Source organism: Erinaceus europaeus, chromosome 16 (assembly GCF_950295315.1).
Source record: "Erinaceus europaeus chromosome 16, mEriEur2.1, whole genome shotgun sequence".
NCBI classification, from domain to species: Eukaryota; Metazoa; Chordata; class Mammalia; order Eulipotyphla; family Erinaceidae; genus Erinaceus; species Erinaceus europaeus.
In genome coordinates this window covers 57,019,384-57,037,120 of record NC_080177.1, presented here as the reverse complement: position 1 = coordinate 57,037,120, position 17,737 = coordinate 57,019,384, and the positions used below count along the sequence as shown (strand labels likewise).

Sequence of the window (17,737 nt, the reverse complement as noted above, 5' to 3'; positions counted from 1 at the left end):
TAGATAGATAGGTAGATCATGGTTCTCAGTTTAATTCTATTAGCTACTCAGCTTTTTGTTACTTGATGAAGTATGACCTGTGTTAAAAATAGATAAGCATTATCCTTGCTTTCCTGATATGGTGGGGAGTAAGGTAATCCTAAAGGTTCTCTTCTGCTTACCTGGATTCTCACTTTTTTCTCCCTAGGCACAGTTCGAGTGACAACTGCTGCCCATCTAGCCCTCCTTGTGGCTAAAAATGTCTCCTTTTTCCCAAGTAATGTGGAGCAGTTTTCTGAGGGTAACATTGATGTGTGGTGGATCGTGCATGATGGTGGGATGCTTATGCTATTACCATTCCTACTGAAACAGCACAAGGTATTTCATACAACTTTCAGAAGAATGTTTCCCAGTACAAGGTGTCACATTAATAAACCCATGGTCAACTTCAGCAGATCTAAACACTCTAAAGGGGGAAGTGGGAGAGGAGGTCAAGAGGAGGTCAATGCCCGATGGTGGAAGGAAGTGGCACTTCGGTAGTGGGTGTGGTGTGCTGACACATATTTTGGGCAGATGTGAAATTGTATCCCTGTAACAACAGACTTAGAAAATAACATTTTGTCAACTAAAACTATTTATTTATTTTTGCCACCAGGGTTACCACTCAGGCTTAGTGCCAGCATGACTCTAGCAGTCCTCTTAGCCAGTTTTTTCTTTTATTTTCTTTCCTCTAGCTAGAGAGAGGGGCCACGAGCTGTCCTACACTCAGGAAACTTCCCCCCTGCAGGATCTCCTGTATGGTGGCTCAGGGCTCAAACCCCAGTCCTCATACATGGTAACATGACCTCTACTGGGTGAGCCACCTGCTTACCCCTTAATTACAGTTCTTCTGAATAGATTACAAGTAACATTCTAATAAAGATGTTAAACTACCGTGGCCCAGGAGGTGGCGCGGTAAAGAAAGCATTAGACTCTCAGGCATGAGGTCCAGAGTGATGCCTGGCTCTTTCTCTTTTCCTATTTTCCTCAGAAATTAGTTCATTGATAATCTTTTTTAAAAAAGAAGTTAAACTACTGAAAAATAATTTTTCTCCTGGCTTACTAGGCAAATTCTTCCTCTGAGTGCTAGGGCTTAGGTTAAGAAGAGTTCAGGACTGTTCTTACTCTTCCATAATTCCTTTTTCAACCGTATGAAAAGTAATTTCTTTGTAATTGATATCTGCCTGCCTCCAATCAAAATTCATCAAGCTAATAAACATTTTCATATAAGTCTTTGGGAAGAACAGTAACAAGTGAGCACATCCTTGAGAAAAAAATGTCTTGGGGGGCCAGATGGTGGTGCACCCAGTTAAGCACACATAGTACTAAGCACAAGGGCCCTGTTCAGAGATCCAGGTTCCAGCCCCCGGCTCCCCACCTGTGGTGGGGGGGTACTTCACAAGTGGCAAAGCAGATCTGCAGGTGTCTATCTTTCTCTCTTTATCTCCCCTTCCTCTCTCAATTTCTTTCTGTCCTGTCCAATAAAATTGAAAAAATGGCTGCCAGGAGCAGTGGGTTAGTAGTACCAGCACTGAGCCTCAGTGATAACCATGAAGGCAAAAAAGAAAAAAAAAAAGGCTTTTCAACACTAGAAACCTAAGGATAGGTGCTGTGTGTATGTGTATATCATCTACAAACATATATTCACCTTTTGTTAAGACCAACTTAAACTGAACTTCAATTTTTATTTATTGAAAGAGAGGTCAAAGCACCACTGCACCACTATGATGTCCTTTTTGGTTTTGTTTCTCTTGTTCAGTGGTGTTAAGAGTCAAACACAGAACCGCATGCATACAAGGCATGTACTTTACCATTGATCCACCTTGCTGTTCCTAAACTGAAATTGAAAACAGTAAATGTTATGGCCTACATGATTTTTTAAAATGTTCTATCTAGAAAATCCTCTTCAGATATCATGTGCTATTCTTTTGGCATGTTTCTCTTTTTCGAAATGAAGAATACTTAAAATTGTATTTAATGGGGAGTCGAGTTAACTCCGTGGGTTAAGCGTACGTGGCACAAAGCACAAGGACCAGCGTAAGGATCCTGGTTAGAGCCCCTGGCTCCCCACCTGCAGGGGAGTTGCTCCCCCTCTCTGTCTTCCCTTCCTCTCTCCATTTCTCTCTGTCCTATCCAACAATGACTACAACAATAAAATAATAAGGGCAACAAAATGGAATAAATAAATAAATATAAAAAATATTTTTAATTGTATTTAATGTATTGATTAACTAAGCTTTTGGCCTAGAACAGCAAATCCTCAAATAATGTCATTATGAGGCTGAACAGTGGCATAACCCACTATAGCCTGCACACATCACCATGCACTGGGTTCAAGACCCCAGCCCCCACCTGCAGGAGGGAAGGTTCACAAGTGTTAAAGCTGCAGGTATCTCTTTCCTCCTCTCCGCACCCTTCAGTTTCTCTGCCTCTGTCAGAAAACGGCTGCTGGGAGCAATAGAGTTGTCTGGCAGGTACCACACCCCAGTGATAACCCTGGTGACTAAAATAAAATAAAATGGAATAAGAACAATGTCATTACATTCAGTGTCATTTCATTATAATATTGATGAGAGAAGAAAAGCAAACGCCTAGCCAACATTGAGTAGTACTGACATTATCCAATAGTCAACTTCATTAAAGTCACTTCACTTGAAGTCGAAGCTTCTAAGAAACCGTCAACACTGTGAAGTGCAGACTTACTATACAACACTATAACCGGGAAGCTAGGACAAATGCCCTGATACTGATAGAGAGATTGTGCTAGTTAAAACCAAAAAATGCCTCTTGTTTTAAGAAGTTTTTTTGTTTGTTTGTTTTTGTTTAGTGCCTTCTATCATCTAATTTTCCATGTATGTGTGTATTTCCTAGGTGTGGCGAAAATGCAGTATTCGGATCTTCACAGTAGCCCAACTAGAAGACAACAGTATTCAGATGAAGAAGGACCTGGCAACCTTCCTGTATCACCTTCGTATTGAGGCCGAGGTGGAAGTGGTGGAGATGGTGAGAAAGATGCATTTGAGATAAAAGCAACCACCCCTTCCTCACCCTACTCGTACCCTACCTTCTAAAGCCTTTTCTAATTTGGAAAATTGTTCAGCTGAAAATGTGAATTAATCCTTTAGTTCCAACAAAACCCTAATATATTGACCTAGGTAAGTAGAATATACATGTATGTGATATATATTTGATTTTTTTAACTCTCTTGTTACTCAGCTTTATATTTCTACCCAAATTATTGCCAGCTTAATGTAGCTTTATTAGGTTTTAATTCATATATTCATACCAACATCAGACATTTTTTTCCACACAGATTTTTTAGGTAGTGCCAAGAGATGAACCTGGGGCCTCTCTGATATGCTGTCCCACTGAACTGCCTCCCCCGGGCAATTTTCCTTACTTTATTTGAGAAAGAGAGACAGGGAGAAACCCAGAGAGAAAGGGGGAGAGACACCAAAGTACTGCCCCACCGTGCACGGAGTTCTGCTCCATCCTTAGCATTGTCCATGGTGTTTTCCTGTTGTACAAGGGCTCAGACCTAGGGCCTCATGTGGTAAGGCATTCACTTAACCCATTGAGTCATCTCCTAGCTCCCACACATAGCTTTATTATAACATTAAAAGAGTTTGTGCTTTTAAAATAACACATGGGGGCTGGTAGTGGCACACCTGGTTTAACACATACACTACCATGTGCAAAGACCCAGGTTTGAGCCCCTGGTGCCCCTGGTCCCCATATGCAGGGGGGAAGCTTCAAAAAACATGAAGCAGTGTTAAGATGTCTTTCTTTCTCCCTCTCTCTTTCCTGCCCCTTTAAATTCCTCTCTGTCCTATCAAACTAAGAAATAATAAATCTTAGAAAAAAATACACATGGATTGGGGAGACAGAATAATGGTTATGCAAAAAGACATTCAAGCCTGAGGCTCCAAGGTCCCAGGTTCAGTCCTTAGCACCACTTAAACCAAAGCTGAACAGTGCTCTGGTTAGAATTTCTAAATTTAGTACATAATAAATGAAGAAAAATTTTTTAAATTTTTGAAAATATTTTTTATATTTATTTTACCTTTTGTTGCCCTTGTTTTTTATTGTTGTTGTAGTTACTATTATTGTTGTTATTGATGTCATCCTTGTTAGATAGGACAGAGAGAAATGGAAAGGGGGGGAAGACAGACAGGGGGAGAGAAAGATTGACACCTGCAGACCTGCTTCACCACCTGTGAAGTGACCCGCCTGAAGGTGGGGAACCAGGGGCTCGAACCGGGATCCTTCTGCTGTTCCTTGTGCTTTGCGCCATGTGCACTTAACCCGCTGCACTACTGCCCGACTCCCAGTAAATGAAAATTTTTAAGTGATAGATTATGGAAAAACTCTTAGGGCTCTGAATGAATGATAATCTATAATCATGAATTTATGTAGCTTAATGACTGAACAAGATGGAAATGTAGCCTAGGTTGATATTGCAATACTTTCTCTGGTTTAATTTAAAGAGTGACAGGTCTGTGATATAGCTTACCCAGTAGAGCACAGGTCTTGCTGTGCATGAGGACCTGGGTTTGATCCCCAGCATTATGTCAAAGCTCCATAGGCAGCACCAAAGGGAGCTTTATTAACAGTGTACTGTGGTATTTCTCCTACCTCTTCCCCCTCTTCTCTCTCTCTTAAAAAAATTAAAAAGGAAAAGGGAAAAATACTGAGAGCAAAAGACTGCTGGGAAGATCACCCAGTATGATCATGAATGTGTAAGATCCTCAGTTCACTCCCTAGTATCATGTAGAAAAGTAAGTAAATGTGGCCTGGGGTGGTGCCACATGAGATCCCAATTCTGATTCCCAGCACTGCATACGCCGAAGTGATGTTCTGGTTCTCTACCCACTGTCCCCACTCTCACAGATGGATAAAGCTTTAAAAATAAATAAAATAAACCTACCCTTTAAAATGATAATTTGGTAGAAACGAAAACACACAGCTCATTTTCTTTTCTCTTTTGTGCTTATTGTCCAACAACATATTATGACATCTGACAGCATGACAGTGACATATCAGCTTATACTTACGAGCGCACCCTGATGATGGAGCAGAGGTCCCAGATGCTTCGGCACATGAGACTGTCCAAAACAGAGCGGGACAGAGAGGTGAGCCTGGGCTGAACTAACCTAATTTTGACCCTATGAAACCTGTCACTGAAAGAGATGATACTATACTGTTTTCATAAGAGTTGAAAACGAAAGGAAATTGGGCACAATCATAGCTGTGTTGGACTTTCCTCAGGCCCAGCTGGTAAAAGACCGGAATTCAATGCTAAGATTAACCAGCATTGGCTCTGATGAAGATGAAGAGACAGAAACCTATCAGGAGAAAGTTCATATGACTTGGACAAAAGACAAGTATATGGCAACCCGGGGACAAAAAGCCAAATCAATGGAAGGATTTCAGGACCTGCTTAACATGCGTCCGTAAGTTTTCAACTCATAAGCTTGCCATGTACCATAGTATCCTACTCAGTGCCACAATATGTCCTTGCCTATATAGAGAAGATGGAATCTGTTCATTTGACCCCAATTCCAGCTACTTTTTTTTTAATACTTATTTTCCCTTTTGTTGCCTTTGTTGTTCTTAATTGTTGTTGTACTTATTATTATTTTATTGATGTCATTATTGTTAAATAGGACAGAGAGGAGGGGAAGACAGAGAGGGGGAGAGAAAGATAGACACCTGCAGACCTGCTTTCACCGCTTGCGAAGTGAGTCCCCTGCAGGTGGGGAGCCGGGGGCTCGAATCGGGATTCTCATGCCAGTCCTTGTGCTTTGCGCCATGTGCGCTTAACCTGCTGCGCTACCACCCGACTCCCTGCTACCTTTCTTTTGTTTTTGTGTATCAGCTATCAGTTAACATGTACACATACTAATCATCCTCCTTCCTTTGTGGTCTTGGTATAAAACAAGTAACAGCAACCAAGAAAATATTTCAGCTGTTAAGAGCACAGAACTTCTGTGCCCTGTACTACCAGTTTAAACCCTGGTACTGGAGTAGTGCTTTGGCTTCTCTCTTTTATGGGAAACTAAGTTGTTTAAAGTAAATAAAACAGGGCAGGGGTGGATAGCATAACTGTTATGTGATTCTCATGCCTGCGGCTCCAAAGTCCCAGGTCTAATCCCCCACATTGCCATAAGGCAGAGCTGAGCAGTGCTCTAATATATATATATATCCTCCAAGGTTATCACTGAGGTTCAGTGCCTGCACTACAAATCCACTGCTCCTGGAGGCCATTTTTTTCCCCTTTGTTGCCGTTGTTGTTATTGCTGTTGTTGTTGGATAGCACAGAAAGAAATCGAGAGGAGGGGAAGACAGAGAGGAAGAGAGAAAGATAAACACTTGCAGACCTGCTTCACCACTTGTGAAGCGACACCTTTGCAGGTGGGGAGCCGGGGGCTTGAACAGGGATCCTTAACACTGGTCCTTGCGCTTCACGCCATGTGCATTTAACCCACTGCGCTATTGCCCAGCCCCCAGTAAATAATTTTGTCCATTGTATGGGGTTGTCAGAAAAGTCATGATGTATTTTTTATTTTATTTTATTTTAATGAGAGAAACAGAAAGACAGAAATGCCAGACCACTGCTCTGCTCAGACTTATTGTGATACCAGAGATTGAACCTAGGACCTCAGAACCTCAGACATAAGTCTTTTATATAACTACTGTGCTGTCTCCCCAGCTCTATTTTGTTTTTCTTTGCAAAAATGTGTCACAACTTTTCTGAAAATCCAGTATCACTAGTAGAGCAAAACATTTCAGCGTTTCAAAATGTTAGAGGTCGACTGTATGCTTGTTGTCTCTTATCTTCAACTACCTCAATGTCTTTCCCACTCAGTGACCAGTCCAACGTGAGGCGGATGCATACTGCCGTGAAGCTCAATGAAGTTATCGTTAACAAATCCCATGAAGCAAAGCTGGTTTTGCTGAACATGCCAGGGCCTCCCCGAAATCCTGAGGGTGATGAAAACTGTATCCTTTCTGAGAGTAGAGCTACCAGTAGGGAAACTCTTAACCTTTTTTTCTTAGATGAAACCACTAGGTAATTATAAAACTCATTATCTTTGCCCCATTTTCTTCTCAGAGGAGGGAAAACTTAGTCTTAGACAAGGATTCTTTAAAAATAGTAAAATTTATCTCTTTTTAGGAACTGGGGTAGGGGGTGTAATACAGTCTCTGAACCCCAAGAAACTTTTTAGATGGTGTATTTGTAACATGGCTTCTAATATTCCATGTGTAGAATCCTAACAACCCCAGAACTGGAATTACCCAGTCTTTCTCATTACCCACTTTGTAAAATCTCTTTTGAATGGAATTAGAGAAGTAATTGAAGTCAAACCTCCTTTAGGGAGAGAAGATTAAGAGGTCTACCTCATATCCTGAACCTAGGATTGTTTTATGGCATCCCTTTGGTACCGCAGTGGTGTAGTGACCTATCACCATCAGTACCATTGAGGAAAACATAATAAAAAAGAAAGAGAAAAAAAGAAAGAACTGGCAGGAAAATCTGTGTAATAACAAATTATGGTTCCACCCATTTAAAAATAACATTTAGGGAAAATATATAACAGATCTACATTTTTTTAAATTTCTTTATTGGGGAACAGATCTATATATTTTTTCTTTTCTTATATTTATTTTCCCTTTTGTTGCCCTTGTTTTTATTGTTGTTTTAGTTATTGTTGTTGATGTTGTTGTTGTTAGATAGGGCAGAGAAAAATGGCGGAGGGGAAGACAGAGAGGGAGAGAGAGAGAGACACCTGCAGACCTGCTTCACCGCCTGTGAAGGGACTCCCCTGCAGGTGGGGAGCCTGGGGCTTGAACCGGAATCCTTATGCCGGTCTGCGCTTTGCGCCACCTGCGCTTAACCTGCTGCGCTACCGCCTGACTCCCCACAGATCGACATTTTTAACCAATTTAGATTCTTGTATATGTGCAAAAGTATTAGACTACATACCTGGATTACTTCACAGGATTAAATTGAATTAAGTCTATAGTATATACTGTGTACTCCAAGTGTGAAGATAGTTGAAACAAGCATGCTGATCTTGCAAGGCTGTAAGAGAAACTCAGATAATCATGGAATCTAGGTTATAAAGTATGTTCTTCTTCAGACTGTCTCCTTGACAAACTTTAAAGACATGGAGTTTCTAGAAGTCCTCACTGAGGGACTAGAACGAGTCCTCCTTGTCCGAGGTGGCGGCAGTGAAGTGATCACCATTTATTCCTAGTCTGCTCCTGAATGTCTCTGCTTGGCTTCACGTATGCTACAAGGCTTCCATCTTCCATGGAATGTCCAGCTCTCTACCACCACTCCAATGAACTAGAGATCTGCAGTATGTACATGTCACACTGAACTCTTGATGAGTTGAGCCTCAAGAACTTATATATATGTCTGTTCTTTGCTCCCACATGATCTGCTCTCCTTACAGAAGCAAATATTCCCTCAGTGCCAGAACAGTAGTCAAGTCCTAAAAGCCGTGTCTGTACCAGCACAAGGAAAGCTAGAATAAGCAAAACCAGTAAAACTGGCAAAAGGAACACTAGAAATTCATCTGAAGACAAAAAGCTAGTGTGTATCCAGCATTTAAGATGAATCTCTTCAGTCATGATTCAATGATACCATGGAAGTCACTGAACAGCGAGACACAGCCTTATCATACTAAAGAATTAAGGCCAAGTACATGGGCCTAATATCCTTGTGGAAATGACCTATGGCAAGCTACTACAGAAACCCTTGCTGACTTGTTTTCTTTATTGCTCACTGCTCTCGTGGACTCTTATGAGGGAGGATACTAATATACAAAAACTGAAACATGGCCACAACCTCTACTTCCTCCAAAATGAAAGACACTCCCCCCCCCCCCCAAAAAAAAAAATACCAGGCTTAAGTACACTTAATGTGTTGGTAAATATTTCAGCTGTCTCTCAAAATCCATTCCTCAGTTAAGGCAGTTATACAAGTAGTGTTACTATTTTTTTTTTACTTGTTAAGGTGGAGTAGAAATTTCTGGTTCTTTTCAAAGATGGCCCAAACTATTAAGATTTCAGTAAAAATGTCTACTATTTACATGACATGAACAAGACACACAAGCTGCTGTGTAAGAAATACCGATGACATACATGACTAGTAGGTTCTTTTTATTTTTGCCCATGTCAAAAATAACAGGACACTAGGAAAACCAGCTAAAATTCTCCCCTAAAAGCTTTGGACTACCAAAGGGGAAGTCTAGCAATGGAATTGCAAGTTCTAAAGCCATATTCTTTCCAGTGCCAAAGTTACTGAGTTGCTGCTATTCTTACCTACTCCATTCAAGTGGCATATAATTGGCATTAGTCTGAAGAAACTTTTATTCCACAAAGAAATTTGTGAGCTCATTTCCAAAGCCATAATTACTGCAGCACTTAGCTAAATGCAGTTTTAGCATTTTTTTTTTTCCTTTCAAGTTTATTCTTCATTATGACTGCAGAAACTTGGTTCTGAACAAATGTATTATCCAGGTCAATAAGCTTCTATTCCTTTTTGTTTTCAGAAAGCTCTAAGTGTGTCAAGGGAATACTTCTACAAGCTTAGGTTTTTATTTGCTAATTTACCCATCAAAAACACCCGGCTTTCAAATAGAGGGAAACTACTATATGGCTGAGTGGTAATTTTAAATAGGTGAAATCTTCATTTTTACAAGATGATATATTTACAAAAACACCTTGCTTATATTTATGGCTGCTCTTGAATTTTACTACTTTTGATTACATAATAGGATACAGAGCAAACTGGCCTATGTGCTAGTAGACTATTAGTTCAGTTCTTCAAGGACAGAGAAAAGCTTCACTGACTTAAGAAATTGAGTCATTTTCAATCAAAACAAAATGTGCAGTGAGGAAAGAAAATTGAGTCATTTTGATTTGTTCCCCCTACTCTTCTTTCAACCTGCAGGCCCTAATTAGGATAGCAAAACAGACGAGATCTTTTAAGTTTTTTGGTTGTTCTCTCTCTTTTTCCCTCCTCCTCTTCCTCCTGCAGATAGATGGTAGAAGCACTGTTTACAACTTCCATTGCTTGACTGAGTCCACCTATATCTGGGGCAGGTCCCCTAGGACCATATATTTCCATACAGAAAAAAATATGGGCAGAAAATAAGGTTAATTTTAGAAGAACACTTTGTGGTTGGAGCTCTGTAAGAGCTTTTGAGTGTAAGGCAATTTAGTAGCTATTAACAGTAGCCACTACTTTAGCCCCTAAGACAAAAATTCACTGTTACATGGGAAAATGGGTGTTAAGCCAGGTTTAAACTCATCTCTGTCTATAGCATTTCATATGTATGTGTTGCTTATGTTTGTCTATAGTGTCTTGTCTTTTCAAATCACTGCAAATAAAGCAATACTTAAAACTTGAGCAAGAATGCACCTTAGGGGAAAGGGATTTGTGTTTCAGTAAGGAAGAAAAAGACTTCCCTCTGCCTTTTTTAGTAAGATCCAGCTTTTGAGTCGTAGCTATCACTTTACCAGGGCAGGTTATGATAATATATTCTCCAACTGCTGGCCCTCTGCCTTCAATAGCTATCTTAAAAGCTGAAGTTTGAATTTGCAGCATCTGCTTGGCAGGTGATCCACGTTCTTCTTGGCAGAGAGAGATCATTTCTCTTGACTCTTCCACTGCCTCAGATTCCTGTGGCCCTGGCCATCCCATCAATCCTCATACCTCCCCCCCATTAAAAAAAAAAATCCATTACTGTGGATATTAAAATAGTAATTATACTGTAAGCATAAGTATATTTATTGTGCTGTTTTTGTCTTTGTTTTTCTTTTCATCATGTACTCTTGAATTCTGACATTATCCACAAGTGTCTCCAGCAGAATTTCTTTTGTCATAGCTTGTGTTAAATAGAAGTAAATATTAAGGAAAATAGATCTAAGGAAAACTTGTGCGACTATTTTTTAAGTATTGTTCATTTAATTTATTGAAAGGAAATGCTGCTGTGGTTCTTGATTAGCAGCAAACATTTTTTGTTTACATAGTTTTCTTTGTCGTTTTGCTCTGTACTGGAAACATAAATAAAATTTTCTACATTATTTTCAGTCAAGGGTTGTGATACAGTTTGTGTTTGTAGTGATATATACATTCTTTCTAGGATTTATCTCCTATGATGGAGAAAGAGAGCTTTTAGTTCTTTTCAGCATGAGTGATAACGTGAGTATGTTGAGGAGCCGCTGAGCTTCATATACACATAGGCACCAGGAACTTCTCTCTCAGGTTCACAAAAGTAATCCTCCTCCACTAAACTCCATTCTCTGAAACAAGAAAATAGGTAAGTCATAAATGAGTGTAGAAATACCATTTCCAGTACTTTATGTTTTAGTCACAAATTCTTTATCCTTAAAAAAAAACAAAAAAAACTTCCAAGTTCCTAATGAATCTTATTTCTTCAAAGATGAGTTCTAGCAGTCAACAAGCTGGCTCAGTGTGATAAAGCACAGAACTTGTATGCATGCAGCCCTGGCACTGATCTCTGAGGTTCAAGTGTCAGAGTGATGTTCTGATATATTCTCTCATTCTCTCTCTCTCCCTCCCTCTCTCTCTCTCTTTTTTTCTCTCTCTCTCACTAAGAAATAAATCTTAAAAGAGACTTGTTCTAATACCAACTCTTGTCCCCCACCATCAAATGGGTCAGCTATTTACAACTGACCAAAATTTAACTTTTTTTTCATCTTACCTCAGGGGGCTCAATGAAGGCCAACCAGTCTGATGCATGTGTAGGCAAGAGTCCCATGGACTGGCACTTATAAACAGCCAACGCCAAACCCATGAGATTCCCAATGAGATACACCAAACCCTGCAGAAACTTCTGGCTTGAACTTTCTAGCATCTTGAAAGCTGTTGGGGCAATAGAAAATATGTCAAAACCAAAACAACTTTGCTTTTCAATATGGATCAGACCACATATTACAAGGATGTAAGTACTGACAGGTGGTAAACACAACCATGAAAGGAGAACAAACTACGGCAAGCACCAACTTCACTCCCATTCTTCCACTACTTTGCACCCTTAATGCACATTCCTAGGTAAACTTGAAACTCTCAAACTCAAGAGTGGCTATTATTTCAAGAATACTTACTGGCTGAAATAGCCATAAGTGCTTGAATGGGTCGCCAAGCCATCATACACACCATCATTGTAGGGAAGATGGAGATAGTATTGCCTGCCATGTACATGATGAAGAGGTTCATGGGAATCTGTTTCAGTGGACCCAAGGCAATGTCCCAGCAACGCTAAAATAAACAAATTTTAGTCACTAATCATTATCCTCCTTACCATTTTTACTGTATTACTGATGTTAAACATAAATCCTGGTCCCAAGAAGTAGCTCATATAACTGCCAGATGTGCCACCCAGATTCAAACCCTGGCACCACATGGGATGTGCCATGACACCAGGGAAAACCCTGGTGCTGTGATCTAGCTGATCTACTTATCTGAATGAAAAAGTGGGCCAGAAGCATTGATCATGCAAGCATGCATAAAGCCCCAGCTTCACAAAAAAGAAATACATGAATCCCACTTCTGTGCTTCTAATTGAAATGACTTCTTAATCCCACCTCTGCCTCGTCCCAGAAAGCTCACTTATTACAGATAAGGAAACCATTTTTTTTTCTGTAGGTTTTTCCATTACCACCACCACCACCCATCTCATGCTTCTGAAATTTTCTGAAGAAAATTTCCCCTATTTTTGTTCTTACACTTCATCTTATCTAAACACAAATCCACATTGTGAGAGAGAAGCACATCTTAATCAGTAACAGAATTAATAGATCAAGATATAAAATATTTGAATTGCATTATTAGTAAATTTAACCCACTGACATATGTAGAACATTACACTCAATAGTTGGCATCATTTCCAAACATCACATGGGACATTTACCAAAAAATTGCCACGGGGAGGGGGCGGAGGGGGTAGCACAGTGGGTTAACACGTGACACAAAGCGCAAGGACCGGCATAAGGATCCTGGTTTGAACCTCTGGCTCCCCACCTGCAGGGGGGTTGCTTCACAAGCAGTGAAACAGATCTGCAGGTGTCTCTATCTTTCCCCTTCTCTGTCTTCCCCTCCTCTCTCCATTTCTGACTGTCCTATCCAATAACAGCAATGGCAACAAAATGGGAAAAATGGCCTCCAGGAGCAATGGATTCATAGTGCAGGCACCGAGCCCCAGAGATAACCTGGAGGCAGGGGGGGGAGGAAGGACCACTTGGTAAGCTGTGTAGAAAATTTCAACTAATCTCATAAATTCAAATTATACAAAACATCTATGATTGCAGTGCAACCAAATTTTAGTTAACAAAATCCCCCATGTTGGAATTATCTCTCATCTCCTATCTTTCTTACTTTAATAAATAAATATTAAAAAAATTAACATTCTACTACTCATTATATTGGAATTCAAAAACTGACAGATATTATGAGAATTTTTTTTTTACATTTTTATTATTGGGAAGAGACAGACACCTGCAGCCCTGCTTCTACTCAAGAAGCTTTCCCCCTGCAGGTGGAGACCAGGGACTTGAACATGGTTCCTTGTGACTGTTATGTGTACACTTAACCAGGTGCACCACTGCTTGGCCCCATGAGAAAAATTTTAAGATTTAAAACCTGGGACTTATGCTTGAGAGTCTAACATCTATCCAGTGTGCCACCTCCCAGACCACTACAATAAAACTTTATAGACTATCATTCATGAAGCTAGATGCAAAAAATTCTAAGCAAATTACTATAAAGTAAATCTATATAAAAGAATAATATACTACTGTCCATTTGAGTTTGATATTCACATTGTATACAGTAATAAAAATGTCCTTTTTTGTTAGCAGTCCCATATTACATACCAACTACATAGATTATTTCTGACAGTTTAATAATCAAGTCATGCATACCACAGTATTGTTTGAAAAGAAGTATGCTGTTATTATCTACCTTTACATCAGGTCATCTTAGTGAGACTATACTTATGAAAATGACTACGTATTAAAAAAAGGGGGCGAGTTGGGTGGTAGCACAGCAGGTTAAGCACACGTGGCGCAAAGCCCAAGGACCCGCGTAAGGATCCCGGTTCGAGCCTCTGGCTCCCCACTTCACAGGCAGTGAAGCAAGTCTGCAGGTATCTTTCTCTCCCCCTCTCTGTCTTCCCCCCCTCTCTGTCTTCCCCTCCTCTCTCCATTTCTCTCTTCCTATCCAACAACAATGACATCAATAGCAATGATAATAACCACAACGATAAAAAAAAAGCCAAAAAACACCAAAAAAGCCAATCACATTCAAAGACACTGAAACAGTTTGAACAACCTTCCAAATAATAAAAGCATAATTATGCAAAAAGACTTTTATGCCTAAGGCTCCGAAGTCCCAGGTTCAGTCCCCCCAGACCACTATAAGCAGAGCTGGGCAGTGCTGAGGGGAAGACTAGATCAATAATCTTCAAATTTAAAAGAATGTAGATTAATGAAGATACACTATACCTCAACAGAAATGATTTCTAATTGTCTGTTGTAGAATGTCTGCAGAGATAGTGATGGCTTGCAGTCAGATTTCAATCCTTTGGAGTACATGTGCGCATGTGCCATGGGTATTCTGACTCATTAATAAATAAACTCTAAGTGGCAGAGTGAAGCTCTGGTCCTTGTGCTCTCTCAAGATGTTAGTAAATAAAATTAAAAAGTAAAGTCTGTTATAAAAATCTGAGTGAAGAATGACAGCAACTTAAGCCAGAATGTATATGCTGTATATGAATGTATATGCTGTATCTATTTTACAGATAAACCTTCCAAGTTAGATAGTGTGGTGGAACAGAACCAGAGTAGACAATGACTTCAACTAGAAGGCATCACCACCAATAGATAATTTCCAAACTTGAGAAAAAAAATTTTATTAACTTTATTTATTGGATAGAGATGGCCAGAAATCAAGAGGAAGGGAGAGGTAGAGAGCAAGAGAAACAGAGACATCTACAGCACTGCTTCTCCACTCGCAAAGTTTTCCCCCTGCAGGTGGGGGTCGGGGGTTTGAACCTCAATCCTTGTGCACTGTAACATGTGCTTAACCAGGTGCGCCACCACCAGGCCCCCTCAAACTACTCTCTTATTATACCTAATGCCAAACACATTGTGGTTTCCAATTTTTAAGCACTTTTGGAGCTGCTATATAAACCACTGTGACAATCTCAAATAGTTTAGTTACCAAATATACTTCCTTGTGGGGCCAGGCAGTGGCGCAACCGGTTAAGTGCTGACACCAGTATTCAAGGGCCCAAGTTCAAGCCCCGGGACCCCACCTGCAGGGGGAAAGCTTCACGAGTGGTGAAGAAGGGCTGCAGGTGTGTGTGTCTCCCCTTCACCCTCTCAAATTCTCTCGAGAGCTAGAAGACGCTCCAAATATACTGCCTTGACAGAGGAGCGGGGTGTGTGGTTAGCAGTGGCCCCAGGACTGCTGTAGTGACAGCTATACCTCTGTACCTTCTCCACCAGGATCCGGTCTGTCTCTTGCACGCTGGTATCAGGCACTTGCTTGTCCAAGTAACCAACCGGGTACAGCGAGTCTCCCTGGCTGCCGCCCCGGTCACTTCGGCCCCTAAGGAAACCAACCCAGAAAGTAAGGCTGCAGTCCCGCAAACGCCATATTCCACGTTTCCTGATCTATTAATCACAAGCTAAAGATCCCCAGATACAGCTTTCCAAATCAGACCAGCCCCTCTGGGTTAGCAGACCCTCGCCTATATAGGGAGAGAACTGAAACAAGCATCCCTTGGGCATGTAAGTACTGTCCTGGCAGAAAAGCCGCCAGCTCCCCAGGAACCGACGCTGTAGCACAGACTCTTCAGTGTTGTACCTGCGGGCTCCAGAGCTAGTCCTAAGAGGGTAGCGGCTCTAATGTCAAGCTTCGCCACGGCGTCTCACCTGCTGCCGCCTCCCGGCCCGCTCAGCTCAATGGCCCATTTGAAGCGCCGTCCTCGGTTAGCCACAAGACTCCCCTGGGCCGCCATGGCAGCAGCAGCCTCTCAGAGCCGAGGAACTGCTCCCCTGGAGTTGACCGGCTTTAGGCCCAGCGGCGGCTAGAACTTCCAGGTCTAACTGCGTGACCACTTCCGGCGCGGTGCTATGACCTCACCGCACCGGAAGTGGCAAGGCGTCGGCTAGACGTGAGTTGGGGGTTGGAGATGCCGAGAAACGAAAAAAGCAAATAGACCTCAGAGCTCGCTAAAGAAACTGCTGTTGGCTCCCTCCTTTATGTAGAGCCCAGCTACTGTGCCCCGTGCGAGGTACGGAGGAACTCAGCTGGACATGAAAGAGTTGAGGACAAGTAGAGCCTATCGAGCTTCTCTGCTCCTGGGAATATGAAATTGAGATCCTCATATAAATTCTGACAGCACTACGGATTTTGTGATCTTGTTTTGTTTTGGTAGATTTTGGGTACTGAATGTCCACCGTTTCCCAGGAGCTTTGTATTTATTCAGTTTTCACAGCAAGTCTTTCAGCCAGGGTTTTACACAAAAGCAAGGAGACCGTGCGTGCAGGGGAGCGCTCCTGGGTCCCCTTCGTCTGGCAGGACCTTCAGGAGTAAATGATGCGACCTTGGGCGACTTAAGCCCATTCGCTGTGTTTTAATCTTATATGTGAAAGTTTGATTATCTGTAGTCTAGATTGGTGAGGTTCAACGGAGCGACTGCCACAGGTGCGATTAGGTAGTTCGTGTTTGATTTCCCCTGAGCCCTATAACCTTTCAGCACCTTGCCCTAAATTCCTTAAAGATACAAGCTACATGCAAATTGCCTTTGAGTCCACATCCTATTGCTTTACACACGCACTGTATCAAATAGGTGGTTAGTGAATATGAGCAAGTTAGCTGAAAGTAAATATATTACAAAGCTCACTATACTATAGAGTTTCACTCGTGTAAGATTAAACATAAGTGGCCCGGGAGGTGGCGCAGTGGATAAAGCACTGGAGTCTCAGCCATGAGGTCCTGAGTTCGATCCCCGGCAGCACGTGTGCTAGAGTGATGTCTGGTTCTTTCTCTCCCATCTTATGAATGAATAAATAAATTCTTTTAAAAAAATGAAATTAAACATAAAAAACTAGAGAATTCATTGAAAAGTGTTATATTTTATATTCGAGTAATGACTGTAATGCTGTATTGTGCAGTTTTCAAGCTGGACATACTATGCTGCTTTAATAAACTTTACAGGAACACTTGAAAACATTAACAGTCTATCACATAGGGTTTGTCTTTATTTTATTTTTATTGCGTATTAGAAAAGCCGGCTCTGATTCTTGCTTTAGCTTGCCTTTCTTTTATTCCTTCCTTCCTTTCTTTTTTCTCACTCCCCCTCCCCTAACAGCCATTTGTTGCCATTTTCTCCATTCTTTTTTCTTTGGTAGAGACAAAAATAGAGGAGGAGGGGAAAAGAGTTGACTGTAGCACTGTTCCATTACTATTTTTATTTCATATAGCTAGAGGGAAGCCTCAGGCGTCAGTGTTGCTTGGATTCTTTCTTCTAAGTCTTGAAACCATGCATACACAATTAGAGAAATTTAAAAGTTATAATTATCCATGTAGGTACTCCTATGAAACTTTTTGTTCTGTTTCTTCAGTTTATCATTCTTTTTATTTAATTTCATCTTGTATTTTTTATAAGAATGA

General features: G+C 41.0%; 2 protein-coding genes across 7 annotated transcripts in view; one reads left to right on the top strand and one right to left on the bottom strand.

The window, feature by feature from the left end:
- Positions 1 to 11,129, top strand: part of SLC12A6 (solute carrier family 12 member 6) — a 135,081-nt gene extending 123,952 nt beyond the window's left edge. For all 3 annotated transcript variants that reach the window (XM_007521675.3, XM_007521673.3, XM_007521676.3), the window contains 6 exons: positions 188 to 357; positions 2,890 to 3,021; positions 5,043 to 5,150; positions 5,287 to 5,471; positions 6,887 to 7,020; positions 8,188 to 11,129. In XM_007521675.3, the coding sequence (XP_007521737.1) occupies positions 188 to 357; positions 2,890 to 3,021; positions 5,043 to 5,150; positions 5,287 to 5,471; positions 6,887 to 7,020; positions 8,188 to 8,279 (821 nt within the window). In that variant the 3' untranslated portion in view covers positions 8,280 to 11,129. The remainder of the gene's footprint in view (positions 1 to 187; positions 358 to 2,889; positions 3,022 to 5,042; positions 5,151 to 5,286; positions 5,472 to 6,886; positions 7,021 to 8,187) is intronic.
- EMC4 (ER membrane protein complex subunit 4) lies at positions 10,978 to 16,178 on the bottom strand. Of its 4 annotated transcripts, none has more exons than XM_007521678.3 (5): positions 15,994 to 16,177; positions 15,553 to 15,667; positions 12,163 to 12,316; positions 11,760 to 11,920; positions 10,978 to 11,337 (listed from the first exon to the last, which is right to left on the bottom strand). In XM_007521678.3, exons 1-5 carry the CDS (start codon positions 16,077 to 16,079, stop codon positions 11,302 to 11,304), a joined length of 552 nt encoding a protein of 183 aa, XP_007521740.1. In that variant the 5' UTR covers positions 16,080 to 16,177; the 3' UTR covers positions 10,978 to 11,301. The 4 variants fall into 4 exon arrangements, with proteins under 4 accessions (XP_007521740.1, XP_060031170.1, XP_060031169.1 ...); XM_060175187.1 differs by having other exon boundaries at positions 15,545 to 15,667; positions 15,926 to 16,064; XM_060175186.1 differs by having other exon boundaries at positions 15,926 to 16,064.
- Positions 16,179 to 17,737: the final 1,559 nt, after the last annotated feature.

What these genes read in the sequence shown, in the direction of transcription:
- EMC4 (XM_007521678.3), bottom strand. Translation starts at nt 16,079, where the DNA reads ATGGCGGCCCAGGGGAGTCTTGTGGCTAACCGAGGACGGCGCTTCAAA. An exon ending in GGGCCGGGAGGCGGCAGCAG is followed by an intron (nt 15,668 to 15,993) that starts GTGAGACGCCGT and finishes TGGTTTCCTTAG; the next exon opens with GGGCCGAAGTGACCGGGGCG. An exon ending in ACTTATGGCTATTTCAGCCA is followed by an intron (nt 11,921 to 12,162) that starts GTAAGTATTCTT and finishes TTGCCCCAACAG; the next exon opens with CTTTCAAGATGCTAGAAAGT.